At 29.0% G+C, this 20,215-nt stretch overlaps 1 protein-coding gene across 6 annotated transcripts in view; it reads right to left on the bottom strand.

Annotated features, from left to right (window-relative positions):
- LOC123296626 (fasciclin-1) overlaps window positions 1–19,753 on the bottom strand; it is a 451,184-nt gene extending 431,431 nt beyond the window's left edge. For all 6 annotated transcript variants that reach the window (XM_044878184.1, XM_044878224.1, XM_044878200.1 and 3 more), the window contains exon 1: window positions 19,636–19,753. In XM_044878184.1, coding sequence (XP_044734119.1) covers window positions 19,636–19,743 — 108 coding nt within the window. In that variant the 5' untranslated portion in view covers window positions 19,744–19,753. The remainder of the gene's footprint in view (window positions 1–19,635) is intronic.
- Window positions 19,754–20,215: the final 462 nt, after the last annotated feature.

Below are 20,215 nucleotides of genomic sequence, written 5' to 3'. Positions count from 1 at the left end.
TGATTTTTTAGAAACAATTCCATAAAATCAGTACTATAATAGATCACTTTATGTAATTTTAACTTGATTCGAACCTGGTATCATGGACCTAGTTTCACAATAAAATTAAACTCAAATAATCTCCAGAAGAAGTTGGAAATAAACACCAACGAAACGTTTCATTGCATTTTGTTAAAACTACATCTAATTTATTTCATGGATGACGCTTCGTCTTTTAACAGTTATGTCTTCGTATTTTGTTTTACTTCAAAGTCGAATATCAGCCCGTAAAATTTTATTTTATTAACTCCCAACTAACAAATGGGGCTTTTTTAAGTTTAAGCTGTCTGCATATATGTTTGCCAATCTGCGATATCGTAGCTTCTAAACGGATGTACCAATTTGGATTTTTTTTATGGAAATTTGATCGAGAGTACTTTGAACTTTGTTTCAAGTTTGTGTTTAGGGTTCAGTAACAATTAGACAAAGGTGATGGTCTTCAAACGGCTGAACAGATTTTCTTGAAATGTAGTTGAAAATTTAATGTATAGATAAGAACACTCTCGATCAAATTATCTTTGAACTGGGCGGATCGTTATAAGCTTGTGAGTTGGAATGAAAACTGTCTCTCTTTTACTTTCCGAGCGAATAATGGCGGCTGCAAACATATAATTCTGCCAACAAAATACAATTATAGGTTACGTTTTCAATATACAATTCAATATACAATATACAACTATAATTTATTAATGTGATTTTAATTAAATAAAAGTGCTGAAGTTTCTCTCACTGGAGCGAGCGGATAATGGCGGTCAAACAATCATAAAATTGACACGTTGTGGAGAGACTTTCATTTATAGGGACTTTAATCAAAAAGAGTTCATCCGTTTAAGAGAGTAACTTCATAATTGTCTTCGTTCTTCCAAACCTGATTTCATCCAAACGCAACAGTATGATTTTTATTGATCAAAGACTTTTTGAATTTGCCTCAATTGAAGTGTTTTATTTTTACTAAGTATAATGCAATCGTAATAATACGTTTTTAATCGATTCGTAACAGTATTTTAAAAACTGATTTAACATATTTTATGACCCATAAAAAATAACACACTTCATCGTTTTTATCAAACAATATAAATTCAACTAATCGTAAAATAGTTTATAGAAAACGATTAAGAATTTGAATGAATATGTGTGACAAATTTCAAAATAAAAAGAATTCCATCAATAGAATCTTTTGTATGATTTAAAATAAAAATTTATAATTTAACAAAAAAATAAAAAACAATTGCTTCAGGTGATAATAAAACAACTACGATTCAAATAATTAAAAATACATTTGGTTTTGTTATAATTATTATTTTATTACTGTAAATACGATTGTTTGTTATCACTGACTCATTTCTGAATAGACGTCTTTTTGTGTCTACATTAAACTAATTAATGATAATTCAACAGACAAGCGAGTTGAGCCACTTGTGACAAATGAATATTTTGAAAATATAATAAAAATAATAAAAAACAATAATGATTTATGAATCAATCTTTGATTTTTTCTACTATTTTCCAGGCTGACAACTTTTATTAATTTTTTATTTTTTCCGTCTAGGTGAGTTAAATATTATGTACATATTATTACATTGGTTTACAAAATAAAATTTAAAAAAATATTCCATATTATCAATGAGGTTTAAAGATATAAATTTCGATTTTTGCCCAAATTTCCTAGATCAATTTTTTGTATAATATAAATACGTACTTCGACTGCCAAGTAGTCATCATCAGTATGAATTAGCTAATCGTAATTACTCTTATTGTGAATGTTATTCGTTACTAATTTGGTGGGGGACTGCACATTGATATTTTCGTGTACCTAAACTTTATACTGTTCTAAGTATCGGTCAAATATTAATGTCAGTGACGTCAGCCCATCAGGTTCATTCAGTTGACAAATGCTTGGCCAATGCGCATGATCCTTATGCGTAATCATATTCGAGTATTTTTTTATGTTTAAATTCATAAATTACAAAATCGAAACTAAATTAAAAATTATAAATAAATCATAAAGTAAAAAATTTTTATTTTCACAATCCATTACCAATTCTAGAAATTCAACCTTGACTTTGCAATTAATATTAAATCCGAATTTGGAATAGGTTCCTTGTCCAAGTTCATTCATAAACATCTAATTCGCTCGAATTGAGTACTGTTTTTAGAAGTTTTAAGTTCGATTTGTCAATTTTGTGATCATTTTCGATAACGTGAGCGGCTACACATGATTTTTCTATTCTTTTATATAATAAAAATCATAAACGTTTGTCTGTATTATTTACCTTCGAAGGTAAACACATTTTGCCTCATGTATAGGCGTGTTAATTTTAACAATTCTGTTACTTCATCCATTTGTGAACCTTTATTTTTGAGCCACTTTTCCAGCGTCTTTATTGTTTCTGGAAATGGAACACTTGGATACAAAGCTTTGGCATCAAATGACATTAGAACTGAGGTTTATAGAGTTTGTATTTAATCTGAAAGATTTTACTATATTTCAATGGCTTTATATAAAAATGTTTTTCTGTCAAAATATTAATATATTTTGACATAATATTATAATACTACAGTGGGTATTAATATCATGCAATGGCAACAGTGTGTGTATTATGTTGTGATCCGTTGATTTTATATTAATGGTAAGCAACACACATACCTGTGCATAATATTAAATCCATCAACATAATACAACCTTAAGCCCCAGATCCAATTATATGTGTTATTAATTTTGTTGAACAAACAGTAATTTCCTGTTCTATATGTGATAATATTAAACTATTATTATTATGCCATGCGGAATATTATACAAAAGTTATAGATATTCATATAATATATATATATATATATATATATATATATATATATATATATATATATATATATATATATATATATATATATATTATATGAATATTCTATTATTAAATTAACCTAAAATGGTAAAGTTTAGGTGTATATTGACAAAGCAAAATTTTATTATCTCATAAAAAATTGTGGAAAAAATACAATTATTATCTGCGAAATTAAGGTAAAGAAATAGTTCTTCATAACATCAAAGTCGCATCAATTTGTCAGAAAAAATACAATTAACGCAAAGAAATTAACAACAAGCCGCGGATAGAGAGTCTGATGCGACAGCTTATAAAAAGTTATAAAGACTTAAAGGGATGTACCGAGTTTGATTTTTTTGGTTTGGTTGTAAAATTTAATGGAGAGTGTTCTTAGTTCTTCCAAATGCGAATTTACGGTTCCGTACCCGAAAAAACTAAAAAATTGGCGATGCTCCTCAAAATCGGCTCAGCTTGGAAAAGGCTTTAAGGAAAAAGATAATTTAATGGAAAGTGTTCTAAGATATGTTTCAAGTGAGAGTTTAGGGTTCGGTATCAAAAATTTGTCGGGGGTTTTATAAAATTTGTAAATTTTACTTGAAAAAGTAAATCAAAGTCGATATGAAATTATTATATTTATTATATATATACAATTTTTATCTTATGTTTGATAATTTCCACCATTAAAATTGATGGTTTTTAAAAGGTATGTTATTCTTAAATCAAATTGTTACCATTCCTAGTCTATTATTACACTAACCCAATATTCGTTTCCATGTCAAGGCTAAACAATGTATAATCCGATAAAATAAATATTGATTTATTAAAATTCGAGTCTCATATTAGACAGGGTTGGAATTTACCGTATAATTTATTTTCAAATAGCTGAACTACCTCGTAGAATCCTTATATTTTTATACAAATTATCCTAATCCGAGTATTAAACAAGCTGCATACAACCGCAATAGATTAGCACACAACTCAAGGAAAAATTTTCACCACACTGCTTGGTTTATTCGGACAATATGAACAAAACTGAATCCAATCCTGGAATCTATATTCTTGAATTGATTTGCCATATTTAGCATATCAATAAATATTATCCACGAATTTATATCGAATTATATAACATTTTAAAATAAACTGTTATATATATATATATATATATATATATATATATAGATATATATATATATATATATATATATATATATATATATATATATATATATATATACTAGCGGCCCCGACGGACGTTGTCCCGTAAAAACGTAACTCCAATTCATGAATACCTATACTACGTTTAGCCTGTCCGCTAAACCCCAATTTAACTCCTATTTATTGGAGTGGCCTGACCTTCGACCTTTGGCCTGACCTTTGATAGTAGAGCTCGCTGCGCTCGCATATGGCTCTAATAAATGCCTATTGACAATACCTGAATACTATTAAAAATACATAGTACACATAGTATACATAATGTGATATGATTTATATGCGCTCCCACCATTTAATGAAATTTCATTTTTTTGGTACGGAGCCCTCAAAAACAGTTGTACTGGACCAAATTGTAAATCTAAACCATTCTCGAATCTCCACGAACACACACAAAAAATTTCATCAAAATCGGTCCAGCCGTCTAGGAGGAGTTCAATTGCATACACACGCACACAAGAAATATATATATTAAGATATATCATATCATATATATATATATATGAATTTAAAACGTATTTTACACCTGTCATCAATTCAAAGCCTAGGGCCATTTTACCATAAACAGTTACATAATATTTTTTCACTTTAGTGAAGAGGTAAGGGATTGTTCGACTTTAACCTTTTATTCCCACATAATATCGTCAGTTTTCGAAAAAAGATTTTTCCACACCTTGTGTAAGATGTTATTTTATGGATCAACTTTCCTATTAAAAAATTAACTTTCATCCATTTCTTATCATTATCAGATACCAGTCATAAAAATCTTCTTGCCAAATAATCAAAGGTCAAATCTTTTATCACTGTGTGTATTACGAAATAATTTTTGATCTGAATTATTGCATTATTGCATGGTACTACGGATCTATAACTAATAATTTTCGAGATGTATTTACATTTAGCTTTTGTTTCGTCTTCAAACTTTTTGAATAAAAATTAATTTAATAAAAAATAAAGTGAACATCAGGGATTTTTTTCTAAATATTCTTAATAAATGTTTTTTATACAGTATATGTATATGTAATACATTTTGAACTACGAATAACTACAGAGTTTTCACGAAATATTCAGGAGCAGAACAATACTGAAAAAATTATTTATAAAAAAAATACCAAAAATGTATTCACCAGTTCCATTACTTTTTAACACCCAAAACGAAAAAAGAACTGTTATAAGTTTGACTGCTATGTGTGTATGTGTGTCTGTCTGTCTGTGGCATCGTAGCACCTATACGAATGAACCCATTTTAATTTTTTACTTTGTTTGAAAGGTTACTTAATGAAGAATGTTCTTAGCTATGTTTCAAGTGCGAGTTTAAGGTGCCGTACCCGGAACAACTAAAAAATAGGCGATTTTCCTAGAGGTAAGGTTAGGTTAGAGTGGCTGTCCTAGGGTGGGACACACTTAGACCATAGGGTCCGTTGTGATACCGAAAAAGGGTTGGCTCATCCCCGGCCACTACTTCATGAACGATTTAGAGCTGTTTTGGAACAGCAGGAATGCTTTAACGTCGACGGACTTTAGAAGTCGTCAAAGAGAGGTTGGCTCAAGTAAGTCCATCTCCTCATGGCAAGAGCTGGGGAGTGACAGAGAATATCAGACATAGTCTCCTCCTCCTCACCACTTTCACAGGTCCTGCAGTAGTCGTGATACACTGCCATGCCCAGGAGTTCAGCATGCCTGCCGCCCAACCAGTGTCCTGTAATAGCCGCAACAACTTTGCTAATATGATCCTATAAATCGATTCAGTTTACAGAAGGCCCTAAGCAAAAAGGTAATTTAATGGAAAGTGTTCTTATATGTTTCAAGTGCGAGTTTAAGGTTTCGTACCTAAACCATTTGCCGGGGTTTTTTTTAATTTTGTAAATTTCACTTAAATAATAAACAAACCGTTCATATATTTTAGTATTTTGCTAAGAATTAAACCAAAGCGTGCACTTCAAATTTTTTCTGTTAATCTCATGTAATAATCTCATGGCGTCTTGAGTATCTACCTTAGCTTCAAAATCACATAATTGCATATTTATAGCGAGGATTACTGAACGCATATCTCATTTCTAACTTTACTTTTACTTGTTTTAGATGATCATGCAACAGATATATTTACAAAAATGATTTACCGTGAGCGATCTTCAATTCATGTTAAATGATCGTTGGTGATAGAAAATGTATGAAAAGTTAATGACTTCGAAATCTCGCATTCAACATAGTACAAACTCCTATTTTAATAAAAGACATGCTTTTGTCATATAAAAAATGCTAACTTTTAATTTTATTTTCTTGTTACATTATTATAAATAATAAACTTTTATAAAACTTTCTTCCTCTTTTGTAAATACATCCATTCGTATACGAATACATACGAATATACGATGATAAAAAATGACGAACAAAATATGTGTACATACTCATTATTTGTTTCTCTTGTATTTTTTTTCTTCATTGTTTTATTAAAAAATATAATAATAATAAAAAGTGTATGTACATAAAATGGAATGTTAAATATTTGTATTTTGTCTAAAAAATCTCCTTCGAGCAACCCATGACTCCCTCGTACGTTTATAAATTCGGGGATTGACAAAATGCTTATTTTTTTTGAAATTTTATTTCTGTATATAAATACTAGATGCAGCTACAATGAGTAAAACTCGAAAAAAAAAATAATTTTAATCATATTAAAAAATTTAATTGTGAGAAAAACTATAATAAACCAAGTGAAAACAAACAATTGACTGAGTTAAATGTTGAAATACCATGTAAAGACAGTGTTGATTACTCTATCACATAGCACATACATACATGTCACACATGTATGTATGTGCTATGATTATGATTAATATACTCTATCACAAAAGTTGTTTATTTTTTTATAAGGAACATTTTTTACATTTAAACTTTTGTTCTATCTCTAACAGTTTACAAGATGGACCCGATTTACCCTTGTTGCTCATTTACGAACTCGACCTAATATTTTGTATCCTAAGCACTATAAAAATTTCATCTTGATATCTTTTTTCTTTTTTGAGTTATCGTGTTCACAGACGGACGGACGGACAGCCGGAAATGGACTAATTAAGTGATTTTATTAACACCTATACCAAAATTTTGTTGGTAGCATCAATATTTTTAAGCGTTACAAACTTGGGACTAAACTTAGTATACCTTGCATATTACATATATGCATGGTATAAAAAGATGGTACAGTTATTTTTAAAATGTAGCACCTGTCTCCAGTTTGAACTGATTCTAAAAATGTAGAACCAGTTTTAATCGGCAGATATTCCAAAAAAATGACAGAAAAATGTGACTGCAGACTTACTTAAATTAATTTCTTTCCACCTGCCCAACCTACATTGCAGATATTATTATGTGATTTTTAGACTTAATTCTTCCTGTGGGTAGATTCATTCTAAAACCTGTTTCGTGATGAGACAGACCCGACATTTATCTTCACGGAGGTGATAAGCCCCCTCCCCCCAGTGTTAGCTTTTCTGGAATCAGTTCAAACTTGAGACAGACTGTTAGCTATAATTTTGGCACTCTATTTGGGCCAAAGCCCTTCGCTTTGAGAACCTGGAATAGACTATCGATTAAGGGCACGGTGTTGGACAAATACTCACTAAAATTGCGCTTGTCCTCAGGCGTATAATATCATATCATATAAGGACGAAACTTGACATTAAATTTTTTCGAGACTGCGATACTTTATTTACTTTCTGTACAAGGTAGTTAAAAGAATAATTAATAATTAAAAAATGAGCAAATATATAGTACTTTCTGTATGAATAATTATTAAATTCTTATATTGTTCTCAAAAACATAATTTTACGTAAGGTAACATACATAATAATAACAAATATGTAATTTGAGAAAGTAATCCATGTTTTTAGGATGTTCGTTAAGGAAGTAATTCATTTTACTCAAGGGTAAAATGTTTAATAGAATAACTCTAATAAATTTTTTTTTTTTTGAGAGAAACAAAAGTAAACATCAACCTTCTGTACACGCATTTATTCTAAGTAAGCTTAAATTTATGTAAATTACACCGTAAAGAACAAGTTTTGTAAAACTTAAAATGAGGAAAGGTATTAGTTGGTCATTCTGGCCACACACGCATAGCGGTTAAACTTATAACATCTCTTTTTTATTGTTCGGGGTTAAAAAGGATTCAAGGAGTGGGAAGAATCAAGAACACTTTCGATCATTTCTAAATTACGACCTGGCCAACTTCCTTCACAGTACGCCCGAATCAATGAATGAATTTTCGACTCGATAAAAATATATATTTTGAACGAATGAAGTGATCAAGTCGTTTGTCAAAAAATATCCAAGGAGTGGAAGGAATCAAGAGCACTTTTGACAATTCTTGAATTACGACCTAGCCAACTTTCTTCACAGTGGACCAGAATCAATCAACTAATTTTCGACTCGATGAAAAATTTATATTGTGAACGAATGAATTGATCAGGTCGTTTGTCAAAAAGAATCCAAGGGGTGAGAGGAATCAAGAGCACTTTTGACCATTCCTTAATTACGACCTGGCCAACTTTCTTCACAGTGGACCCGAATCAATCAACGAATTTTCGACTCGATGAAACATATATATTGTGAACGAATGAGGTGATCAGGTCGTCCAAACGTTACGTGACTATAATCTTCAATAATTACCATTTTGATAAAAATGCCTTTTTTTATACATACGGTATATTAGAAATTGGTTTATTTATGATAAAAATAATGATTTGGATAAAAATATTCCGGTTTTCTTTTGCGTTCCTTTTTACTTCTAGTTTTATTACATCGTTTACATCATAAGTATTATATGGCTATGAAGAGTAAAATAAGACCTCTCTACTTCCTCTACAGTCACAATAATAAAGAGAATAATGATATTAATTTTCAATGTTATAAAGCTGAGCTGAGATATAAAGAAAAACTTTCATTATCATTTTTAATTAGTATTTGGAAAGTTTGCGTTTTTTTTGTATTAAAGTTGTTAACTTAATTAACATTTTACAACATTAAGTTTACATTAAATCATACATTTCTTGATTGTAATAAATATTTAATATATTGCTTTATAGTAAAATTTTGTATAACTTATAATTTTTATTCAAAATATAAAATAAATATTGATTTAATAATAAGTTGAGATAAGAAAACATTAGCACGTCGCAGAAATTGCCAATCGTTAAAAAAAACTTTTTTGAGCGACTTTAAAAAAAAGCCTGGATGGTAACCCACTGTTCTTATGGGTTTGATGCCCACGCAGGAATATTTTGCCTTTACGTCGAGACTGTTAAGTTATTAGCAATTATAATGAGTAAGTTATTTTGGTTTTGGCCCGTGGCTGTGACCTATTCTACGAATTTTCTGGTTTTGATGCTGCAAATTTATCAAAAAGAAAATTAATCATTATTTTTGTATCCGAGCTTCTCCCATGAAGATTAAGTACAACGTTAACTTTAATTTTGTATTTCATATTTTTTTAGATACTCCCTATGGTGAAAATAAGGAAATTAAAATTTAAAATAATAATTTATTTACAATTTTTTTTTCTTTTTTCTCTAATGAATATAATTAAATATTACTTTCTTCTTTCATGTTTTTGTGTTCCATGAAAATAAAAGATTCGAGACTATAAAGAAAATATTATTTCAGAAGAACAGTACACATTGTTATATAACTCCGTACCGCCTACTGACTGACCATTATAGAAAAATTTGAATAAAGAAAAAACATATATTTACATTCATAACTATTTTGCAGAGAAAACTTATAATTTATAATTATAAAAATTTATGTAAAATAATTACAATAATGAAATTCTTATTAATGTGTGTGAATAATAATAAGTAAAGTAGAAAACTTAATACAATTATTTTTTTACAAAAATAAAATTATTTAATAAAATAAACTAATAAAATGCAGTATTCGGAATAAGTGCATGGTCATAAAATGAAAAATCTATTTTTTATTTATTACTATTTGAATGACAAAGGGAAAAAAAATTTACTTGTTATTGTAGTCCCTACTACAATAAAATAAAAAATATACAATCGAATGGTAAAAATAAAAAATTAAAATTAAAAAATGAAATCTTTTAAAAACAACTCTTTTATAAATCTACCAAAACTAATTTTAAAAATTCTCTAATAGAACCATGAGATTAAATATAAAATTTTTAGATCGTGATTAAATTGGTTTATCGTAATTAGTCTCCAAAAAGACAAAATAACTTTGCTCTAATTTTATAGCAGTTTCAGTGCCCAACAAATAAAACATTTACCAGGAAGTATTACAGGAGAGTATTGTTGTTATGATTAACCGATTCATACTAATGATGATCAATTTTTTATGGAAATGCCTATCATACAAAAATTAGCTATTTCGCAATCAGGTAGATTCAAGAATCACATTTAAAAGCTATGTCAATTCAACCTACGGATTTTATTTAAAGCTAGAAAGAAATGTGATAATATGCTTAAAAAAGACATCTGGTAAAAGTGACCTTTGGATCTAGGTTGATTAATTCCATAACCATATAAACTGGTGAAACACAGAAATTTCTTAATTCACTTGCAAATGAACAAAAAATATCGAATAGCTCCTAATTATTAGTGCACAAACCTTGGTTGCGCTATAATAATAAATTACATAAAAAGAAATAAAAAGAATTAAAAAAGTCTAGTCATGTATCACCCTATCAGTCAATTGCTGTTATGTCTGTGGTCTTTGTTATTGAACCCTAAAATTTCAACAATAAACGAGACAAAGAGGTACACCATAAAATGAAAATATACAAACAAATTAATTAATAAAACAAATAATAAATTGTAATTAACAATTATGAATAAATAAAAATATGATAACTAAATTAACAAAAAAAAAAAAAAATTGAATATATAAAATAATTATATTTAACTAATGAAATAAAAACAATCGAACAATTATTTATTAGTCATCAATGAATGCACAAACTAACAACAACAAACTTTCATTTTATTATTAGCCTTTTCAATCATTTTGCATATACGAAAAAAAAAATTTTATTACAATTTATTCAAATACGAGTACTTGTTGAAAAGTCAATGGGGCGCAAAGTATTCAGAAGGGAATTTTGTTTTTCATGTGTCTAACAAACAGATAAGCAATTCAATGATTTTAATCACTAGATATAATATCAGAAACACCCCTTTGAGTTCAGAAGGTCCACCGAAAAATATGTAGACATTGGACATTCAACGAAATTAGGAAATACACAATTAAATTTTTCGAATGGAACAGAATTTATTATTTTAACTATAATTTTTATTTTCACACCGAAAAATTTGTAATACGATATTGATATGTTTTTAAAGATATGTTAGAATGGTGTAGACAAAAACAGCTCTTTTTGAATTAGAAACTATAATTAAGAGGATATAACTAAAGTTGAAAAGCATTATGCAACGAAAACATTGCAATACACAGCCGAAGCTTGCTGTACGCAATAAACTGTACAGCTAAAAAAACAACCTATATAATTTTAATTATTCAAGGATTAAAAGAAGTATAGAAGTGTATAGCCTGAGCTATAATCTTTACGCCCGAAACAGTCATTACACATTTATTCCGATTTTTAACTTTTTTCTAAGACTAGTCTCTCAAATTAACAAATTTTATATTTTAGGCTCTATAACTTATTCGACTAATCACAGAACTCATTCTCATATTTCTCTGAAATTATTTCTCTTGAAATTATCCTTTAACGCAGAAAAATACAGTGTTTTCCTTTCAAATCTTTAGCAACCCATCGTTTTCCGATAGATTCAACAAGCCACTATAGAGCGGTAATAATTTTGAAAAAAGGGGATGACTCGAAACTTTCAACTCATTCTTGTCAAAACTGAATAAATTTCTGAAAAAGGAAATAAACGGCTTTTAGAACGTTCTATAATTAAAATTACCATTTCCGACAATATTTTAATTAAAGTTTTAGCCAAAAATAAACCGATATCATTTACTCCTTTTAATTGATATCTAAAATTTATCTCACATTCCATTCTAAAAATAACATAATCAATAAAGGTACGTTAATATTAATGTAGTGACGCCACAATAAAAAAAATAAAGGTCAAACCTCTTTGTGAAAAAAGGTACTAAAACATATTGCTGCCACAACAACAAAAACAATATTTTTTGTGTGTGTACAAATAAAAACGTATAATTTTTATTATTTATAACATAAAAAAGTATATGTACAGTTTCTGGTCAATTAAACATTATTAAAATAACATCAATGTTGCTGAACACAGTTTACTAAGAGTATGGTATGAATCTACCCTATGGTATAGCTATAAAAAAGAGCAATAGTGTATATGTGTGTGCTAAGTTAGATTTAAATTAATTGCATGGAAAGAAAACTACACCATCTACCAGTTTTTTGTATGAATAAATTTTATTAATTCATGTTTGAAAAACTGTAAGAATAAAATCAATTAGTTTCTAGATGCTAAACAACTGGTAAGAGAAATAACATCAGAACCCTGCAGTCTTTCTGCTCTACCAAAAAATCAAACCTCCTTGGAAATTTGAAGAGAATTCGAGAGATTCACTAAGGAAAATCAAAATAAAATTTAAAATTTTCAGCTACGTGGAATCATCAACAAAATCTTCCCCACTTTGGTAGAAACGAGGGCAAAGCAAATATTACTGTACCGTGGGGGGGGGAGGAAGGTATAGATACTAAGGTTGTTGAGGAGTTCGACACTCCTTTCAGAGAATAGGCTATTTGCATACAAAGGAAAATCGTATACTTTAAGTATACCACGTTTTGAAGGGAGGTATATGGGTCAAATTCATATCTGGAAAAGTTTCTGCTAACTGTAGCAGCCGATATGTTCTACACTCCAAGGCATTCCTTATAAACCAAAGCAAATGTTTGCAATGAGATGAAAGAATAGGCTTGTTTTCGGAGTTAAAATGATTGAACTGTTTTACCCTGATAAGCATCAAAATGATGTTTCTTTTCACTATATTTATGCTCCTTTTTACATAATGACTAATCAACCAAACATATGTCTAAATAGGTTTGTGCCTTCAAGTAAGCATATTCAACTATAGCTTTTCCAACACCTTCTTACTCTAGTGATGAAAACATGCAATGTTTTATATTATTGTATAGTTAAAACTGACTTTGGCATACAGAAAATAATAAAATACATTATGGATACAAAGCGTATAAAGCTTATAAATACACTGTGTTTCACGAAAATGTCTTATGCCACATCTTTAATTTCTTTTATGATGTTTAATATGTTTATCTTTCCTCTTCTAGCATATAATAATTAAATAAGAAAGGTCTTCATCAAAAGAGTCCTCTGGGTGGCAAGTGTTTCTGCCTGCTTTATTTTGCAGGTACTAGTAATATTAATACTTAAATCTCCCCTTGCATGTTCTTAACCGAATAAACCCAATTTATAAAATAGAAAGTTCATTAAATAATGGTCTGTCCAGGAACCTTCCACTGCATTGTCTACGAAACGCCAGTTATTTTCCACAGTAACTAGTCTAGCCACTTGTTCAGTCTTACTTAATGTATGTAATAGCGTCCTTTGTGAATGTTGAAAACTTTCAGGAAGTCAGTAGATAGTGACCGAGTAGCATAGTTCGAATATTGTCTGCTGTTATTATGATCAAGTCAACATGAGTGGCTCAAAATGGCAAATCAGCGTGAAGTTATTCAAGACCAGGAGATACAGTTCCTCCATCAATTATTTTAATAAATCTCTTAGAAGAACTTGAAGACTGCCTTGATAACAGTAACTTTCTAATGTTAGATTATTCTTTTATGATACAAAATAAGCAACCAATCTAACCAAATATAATCAGTGTTGAGTTGATTAAAATTGAACGTTTAATTACGCTTTGAAAATGAAAAGTAAAGTTAAAATCATTTAACAGGATACAACAATGGAATCTACAACGAAGATTACACACAATGTCCATGGAAACATTCATTATACTGATCTATACAACATTATTCTAAAAACCACACACGTAAAACCATACGTACAGAAATCTCTGCAAATAATCATATGAATGAATTTAAAGAGAATTCAAGTGGAATAATAAACAAAAGTAAATAAGTATAAAAAAAACTGGTTCTCGTGTTTTTAATTTTTATGATTTTGAACTTGACATTGCCATAAACCAGTTAGTCAACTTACCTAATTATCGTTTGAGACATGTTTTTGTTTTTATAACGTGGACTGTATGACATTTTTTTGCCCGAATAGGGATATTGTAACTCGAAACTAATATCGGCTCTATTTAATTTTAAATGTGGTTTCTTCACAAAGAAAGCTTCACCCTAAGCTTTCTTCACAAAATATAGCCTCTTGAGACGATAAGGCAGACTGCTTCTCAAGAATTAAAATTGAAATATTTGGGTTGACTTTGTTCTTTTGAATTATTATTTTGAATTACCTAATTATTTTACCATTTCACTTTTCGAAATGAACTGAGAATTGGTTTATTTGACCATTCATTTCCATAGTAATTATTTATATGTTAAAATTATATGTCATGTAGCGGTCAAACTTAACATCCCCTTTTTTTAGTTCGGAGGTTTAAAAGCTTCTGATGCTAAAAACTTGCAAGCATTCAATGCAACTTCTTTTGTAACATTATTTTGTGAACCACTTGGTTTCCTTCTAAATAATTTCTCGTAATATTGCTGACTGAAATGAACTGAGGATTACGGTGATCTCTTTAAGTATCCACTCACAATTATATTAAAAACTCTCACAATTATGTTCAGCAGTAGTGAGATTCTACCAGATATGTACATGGTGTAATAGACAAATAGTTGGTATCATTATTATAATTGTAAAAACATGTTACCAACTCAACGGCATTAAAGTGATGATTACAATCGAAAATTTACAATACAAATTATTCATATAAAATTATATTTTGTGCTCTTAAATGCATTCATTAGTCATAAATTTGTTAGAATGTTCATGGTCGTTTGTTTCAGTATATTGAGTTCAGTATTATTTCATAATCAGTTCAGTATTAAGTAGGCGATACTCTAGGGCCTAGAGTATAGGTTAAGAGTCACTTTAAACCTCCGTGAAGGAACACGCTCTTTTGTTCTGTCAGAATTCGTATCCTCTCTATAAATATGAAATAAAATAAGTAGAGAATGTATCGCAACTTTATGATAATTAATTCATGGAGCTACATTCCTTCTGCATGGGCAAGATACAGAGAAACGGATGTCAAATGAAGGCAATACACTTTCTATAGGAAGTCAATGAATCAGCTCAGAACCGATTCTCGAGGTGGTCGAGGCTAAACAGAATTTTGACTGGTTTTTCTCCTGAATGAAACCCTTGGATGTTCCCAAAATATTCTAATATGTTCCACGTAGAACGACGTATTTTTGATTATTTATCGCCAACAGCTTATTTTCCAACAAATTCGTAGCACTTTTCATTTCTTAGCCTATTACGTACAAACTTGAAACTTTTTTTATTAACTTCTTTGCGATAATTCACTGTTTAAACTGAATGTAATAGGTTTTTGGGAAGTCACTCAAATCAGAAAAAAGTGTTTCTGTAAATCATTTTTGTGTCGTGTTTTTCAAAATAGAGTTTTAATTTGATATTTTTAAGTCGTGGGTCGAGTTGAAATATATTGCCTTTCATGACAAATATAATTAAAATAAATCGAATATTGAACGTCATGTCAATATTAAATGTACAACATACATAATAACATGTAGTCAACGACCAATATGCATTTATTGTGTATGTCTGAATACACACCGCGTTCATTGTGGTGAAAGTTTTTCGATTTATTTTTTATAGAATGAAATAAACAACTAAAACTGTATTATTATTAGATTCTACATTTATAAAATCGTTTGGATAAAAATTAGAAAACATTAATATAAAACAATGTTTTTTTTCTATGTTATAGAATCATTGACTATAATTATCTCTTACATATGCATAAGAGAAAATAATATAATTTTATTCCCATGTTTTGCAATTAAAGAACAAAAATCATTTGCAATTTAACATTGAATCGTCTACTGAAATTCTTGAATACCATTTTTTTAGAATTGAATAATGATTGGCATGAGTAACACTGCATCGTTGAAGTTCTTCCTATGATTGGTACCTTTTGACGAATACGGTCCAATTTCGTCACTTCATAAATACTGAAGAATGAATGATTATTGATTATCTACCGTGCTTCTTCGATAATCATCTCAGTAAATACAATAATCATTTCCTTTTTCCGAAACATTAATTTGACAGTTACTATTTTATTCTATAGTTTTCTTCATCAAAGAGTTTGATCTGATCATTGAGTGCGGGGTTTAAGTTTTTAGCGTTCTATGATCAAATTCTGATAATAGTGCAAGAAATGTCGTAGGTATAATTCATAATCTTCTTACTCTTACACCCTTGGGAAATCTATTACATAATCTCCACCATTATTAGTTTCAACATGCCGCGCGAGTGTTATTTATTGGACCGACGTACTAGGAATGTACAACCAATCGGTCATCAAATCGTTGTTTTTTTTTAAGAATTTGCTAAAATCAAAGGGAGTATACTGTATTTTATATCGAAATTAAATTTGTTTCTAAAATTAACCGCTCGATACCGGGCTTTTTCAGTCCACCTACAGTCATTGTGTCCAAAATTAATTTCGTTCGTATTAAAAAATAAAAAAGTTAAAGTAAATTCAATCATTAAAGTTTCAAAGAAAAGAAATTATTTTGTAGAAAAACTATTTAAGTAATAATTACGAAATGTGACCATTCTGAAGTTCCTGATTAATTCTAAGAAGAACTCTTTATCTTCAACAATGATAATTTAAATTATATGTTACATTTCAGTTGAAAATTTGTTTTTTTCAATTTCGCACTTGAAATTAAAAATAGTGCACGCAATGCAATTTGATACAAATTACAATAAATTAAATTAATAAATGTGTTTTTCAAATTGTTTATGTAATTCAAAACCTCGTTTCGTTTCAATGCAAATAAATGTTTTAAACCACAGTACGTATAATGATGGTTAGTTTCATTGATCACAATCATGTTGAACTGTTTGGGAAAATTTTTAATTTCGCCATGATCTTAGAATCAAAGAAATACCAAAAAGAATCAAAAGACTTTTTTTGGTATTCTAACAAAAGGGTAATTGAAAAACAAATCGAATCGATTTTGTCCAAAATTTAGCAATGGTCATGGTCAATTAACACCTCTTATAACAGAAAAACACAGAATAACAGAAAAATTGGTACTAATTTTTAGGATTGAAATGTAATTTAAATAATTCTTGACCCCGCAAAAGAGAAAACATCCCGCTCATGATCACAATGCAAGTCGAAGTTTCTAAAGTATGATAAACCATAAAAACTAATCACTGAGCCTGTACTGTGGTCTAATTAATTTATTGTATAATTTGATGAATCAAGTAATTATTATATTTTTATGTGGATTTTTCCAAAATCATATTTCCTGTCCTTGAAATCTTACAAGTTTGACTCACTGATCAGTAGCATATTGTTTTCATATTATATATAAAAAAAAAAAGAAAAAAAAAAGTTGTGTTAGGTGTAATTGATATGACATTTTTTGTATTATTTTAAAACTGCATTTTATTTATTAAAACAAGTTTATTATATAAAAGTTTACTGCAGTAATTATAATCAATGTAATTAATTTATAACAATGGCGTTGTTAGTTGTAGGTATGAATTCATTTCCTGCTGTTGGAAAACAAATCCGGCAAAAAAGTTTATGAATTTTGTAAAAGTTTTCTTAGCCATACAGTCATTGATGCTCACACTATTACACTGATCACGAAAAGTTAGTAATTGCCAATTATTGATTTTTAAACGTATAAAAACGGATCTTTTATTGGTTTAATACTCTTTACAAAATAATTATTTGTTTTATTTAAGTAATTGGAATTGCATTATATAAAATTAATACTCTGAAAAAGATCGATACAACTCCGCATCTTTTTTGGCAGGAACCTCTTGAGGTTTTCGATGCTAAAAACAAAATGCTTTCATTATAATATACAGGTAAAAGTTCAAACAAGCAAAAACTTTTTAAAAAAATGCATAATGGACTCGCATTAAAAATGTTCTTCGCTCTCAAAAAGAATTGCGCTTTTAGCATGTTTGGCTCGATCTCGGGTCAATGACTCACGAACGTAGCACAATTAAAAAATCTAGTTATGTTAATTTTCCTAAGAAATCCAACAATTAATAGCTGCGAAGGTAGTCTAAAAACATATAAATAAAATTCACTTCAGGAAGAAGACCATCGGAACCGTAACATTAGTAATTTGAAAAGTAAAACTTTCCATAAAAACCTGTAAAATAAACTAACTTCTCATTACCCAGTAATACGACCTGCCGATTCTATAGGAACAAAATATAATCAAAAATTAAAGAACTTCCTCGAGGGATCTATCGTTTTACCCAAGTCAATTAAAATGCACTTATATACAGTCATTGTTTTAAAAGCTTAATTTTATTCTTTTGAACTAAACCATGCCTCTTAAGCCAAGCCACACTGGCATATATGTAGCCATAGTGTGTAAGTTTCCTTGCATAAATAAAATATACAAAAAATCTGGATTCCGTTGAGGAAGCTATTATTAGTTGTTAACCAATTGATTTAGCAGAAATCTGGATCATCGAGCTAGTTTTTATATGCAGACTACACACATTTTCATTGCGCAGTATCGTTATTTGAACTCCGGTTTCAGAGGACATTTTGTTTTAGCCCTAACAACTTTCGAGTCAACAAACTTAGCAATGACCTAAATCATGTAGCTTATAATTTTATTAATTCTGCGATTGTAATCTTAAATTCTAATTATTACATAATTTTATTTGTGATCTATAGTTAAGATCATACAAATAATTATTGCCGCTCCGGTAAAAATAGAAATAAAACTGAAAAACTTAAAAATTCTAGCTTTCTATTCTAGAATTCTAGCTTTAAGATTAAGTCAATTGTTGACACACGTTCATTTCAATAACTTATTGTTTGATATTTTATACGTTTGATCATGAAGGAATTAAGAAATTTTACTGATCAAAATCGAAATGCTTAGGATTACTGCAGAAGAGTAACAATGAAATCCTTTTTCATTGTTGTGAAAGTGATAACAATGGTAACTATTTTAACAATAAGAGATTTTTACCAGAAGAAATACAATAAACAGCCAACCGGTGTGTAACAACGCGACAGTACAAATGTAGGTACAATATTAAAAAACTAACGGTTAAATTCGAAGATTTGTAAAAACAAACCAACTATAATACATATTTATTCTGACGCAAAGTTACGTAATAATATCTGCAGGTAATAAAAACCGGTTTTTGTAAGTATAGTAATCTTATATTAAATTCTCTTATCAAAAACTATTCAAGTAAAAAGGTAAACATTTCAAAAACAAAACACTTTTTTAAATCAAAAACATTTTTATTAGCCACATCCTTACACATATTTTAAAAAAAAATCGTCCTTAACAAACCTGAGATAAATCCGGATCTTCACGAATTTTTTCATCCACAGTTGCATTATGTACACCACTAATTAGAAAAACCAAATTAAAACAAACACTAAACAGAACACACTTCATTAAAATTTGTTTTTCCATTTTCGTGAGGAAAAAAGTTTCAACTAAAAACTCAAAAAATATTACTCAAAATCAAATGAAATTAATAATACACAACAAAAACAAGCACTTTAAAATTGTTTTTTAAATTATAGTGTTAAAAAATCCGGCTCGAAGGACCAAAATAACCAAACAAAACAATTTATTTTTTAATAAATCGAAAGTTTTTTTTTCTGTTATTCGTTAAAATAATGGTAATACTTTTATTTAAATATTACAAGAATTGTTGATACATTCAACAAACATAACACATCAAATTCGTCGTTGAATGCGCTCTACAAACTGTTTGAGGAATTTTAGTTTTCTTGTACATTGCGCGTGTCATGTAGTTGAATACATACATCCCCACTCTTTGGATATTGTTATTAACCTGACTCACATCGACTCCTTGCCTATATGAGTGGTACACACTGATGGTATAGAATAGATGTATTCA

This window comes from Chrysoperla carnea, chromosome 1, assembly GCF_905475395.1.
Source record: "Chrysoperla carnea chromosome 1, inChrCarn1.1, whole genome shotgun sequence".
NCBI classification, from domain to species: Eukaryota; Metazoa; Arthropoda; class Insecta; order Neuroptera; family Chrysopidae; genus Chrysoperla; species Chrysoperla carnea.
This window is presented reverse-complemented; position numbering and strand designations above follow the sequence as displayed.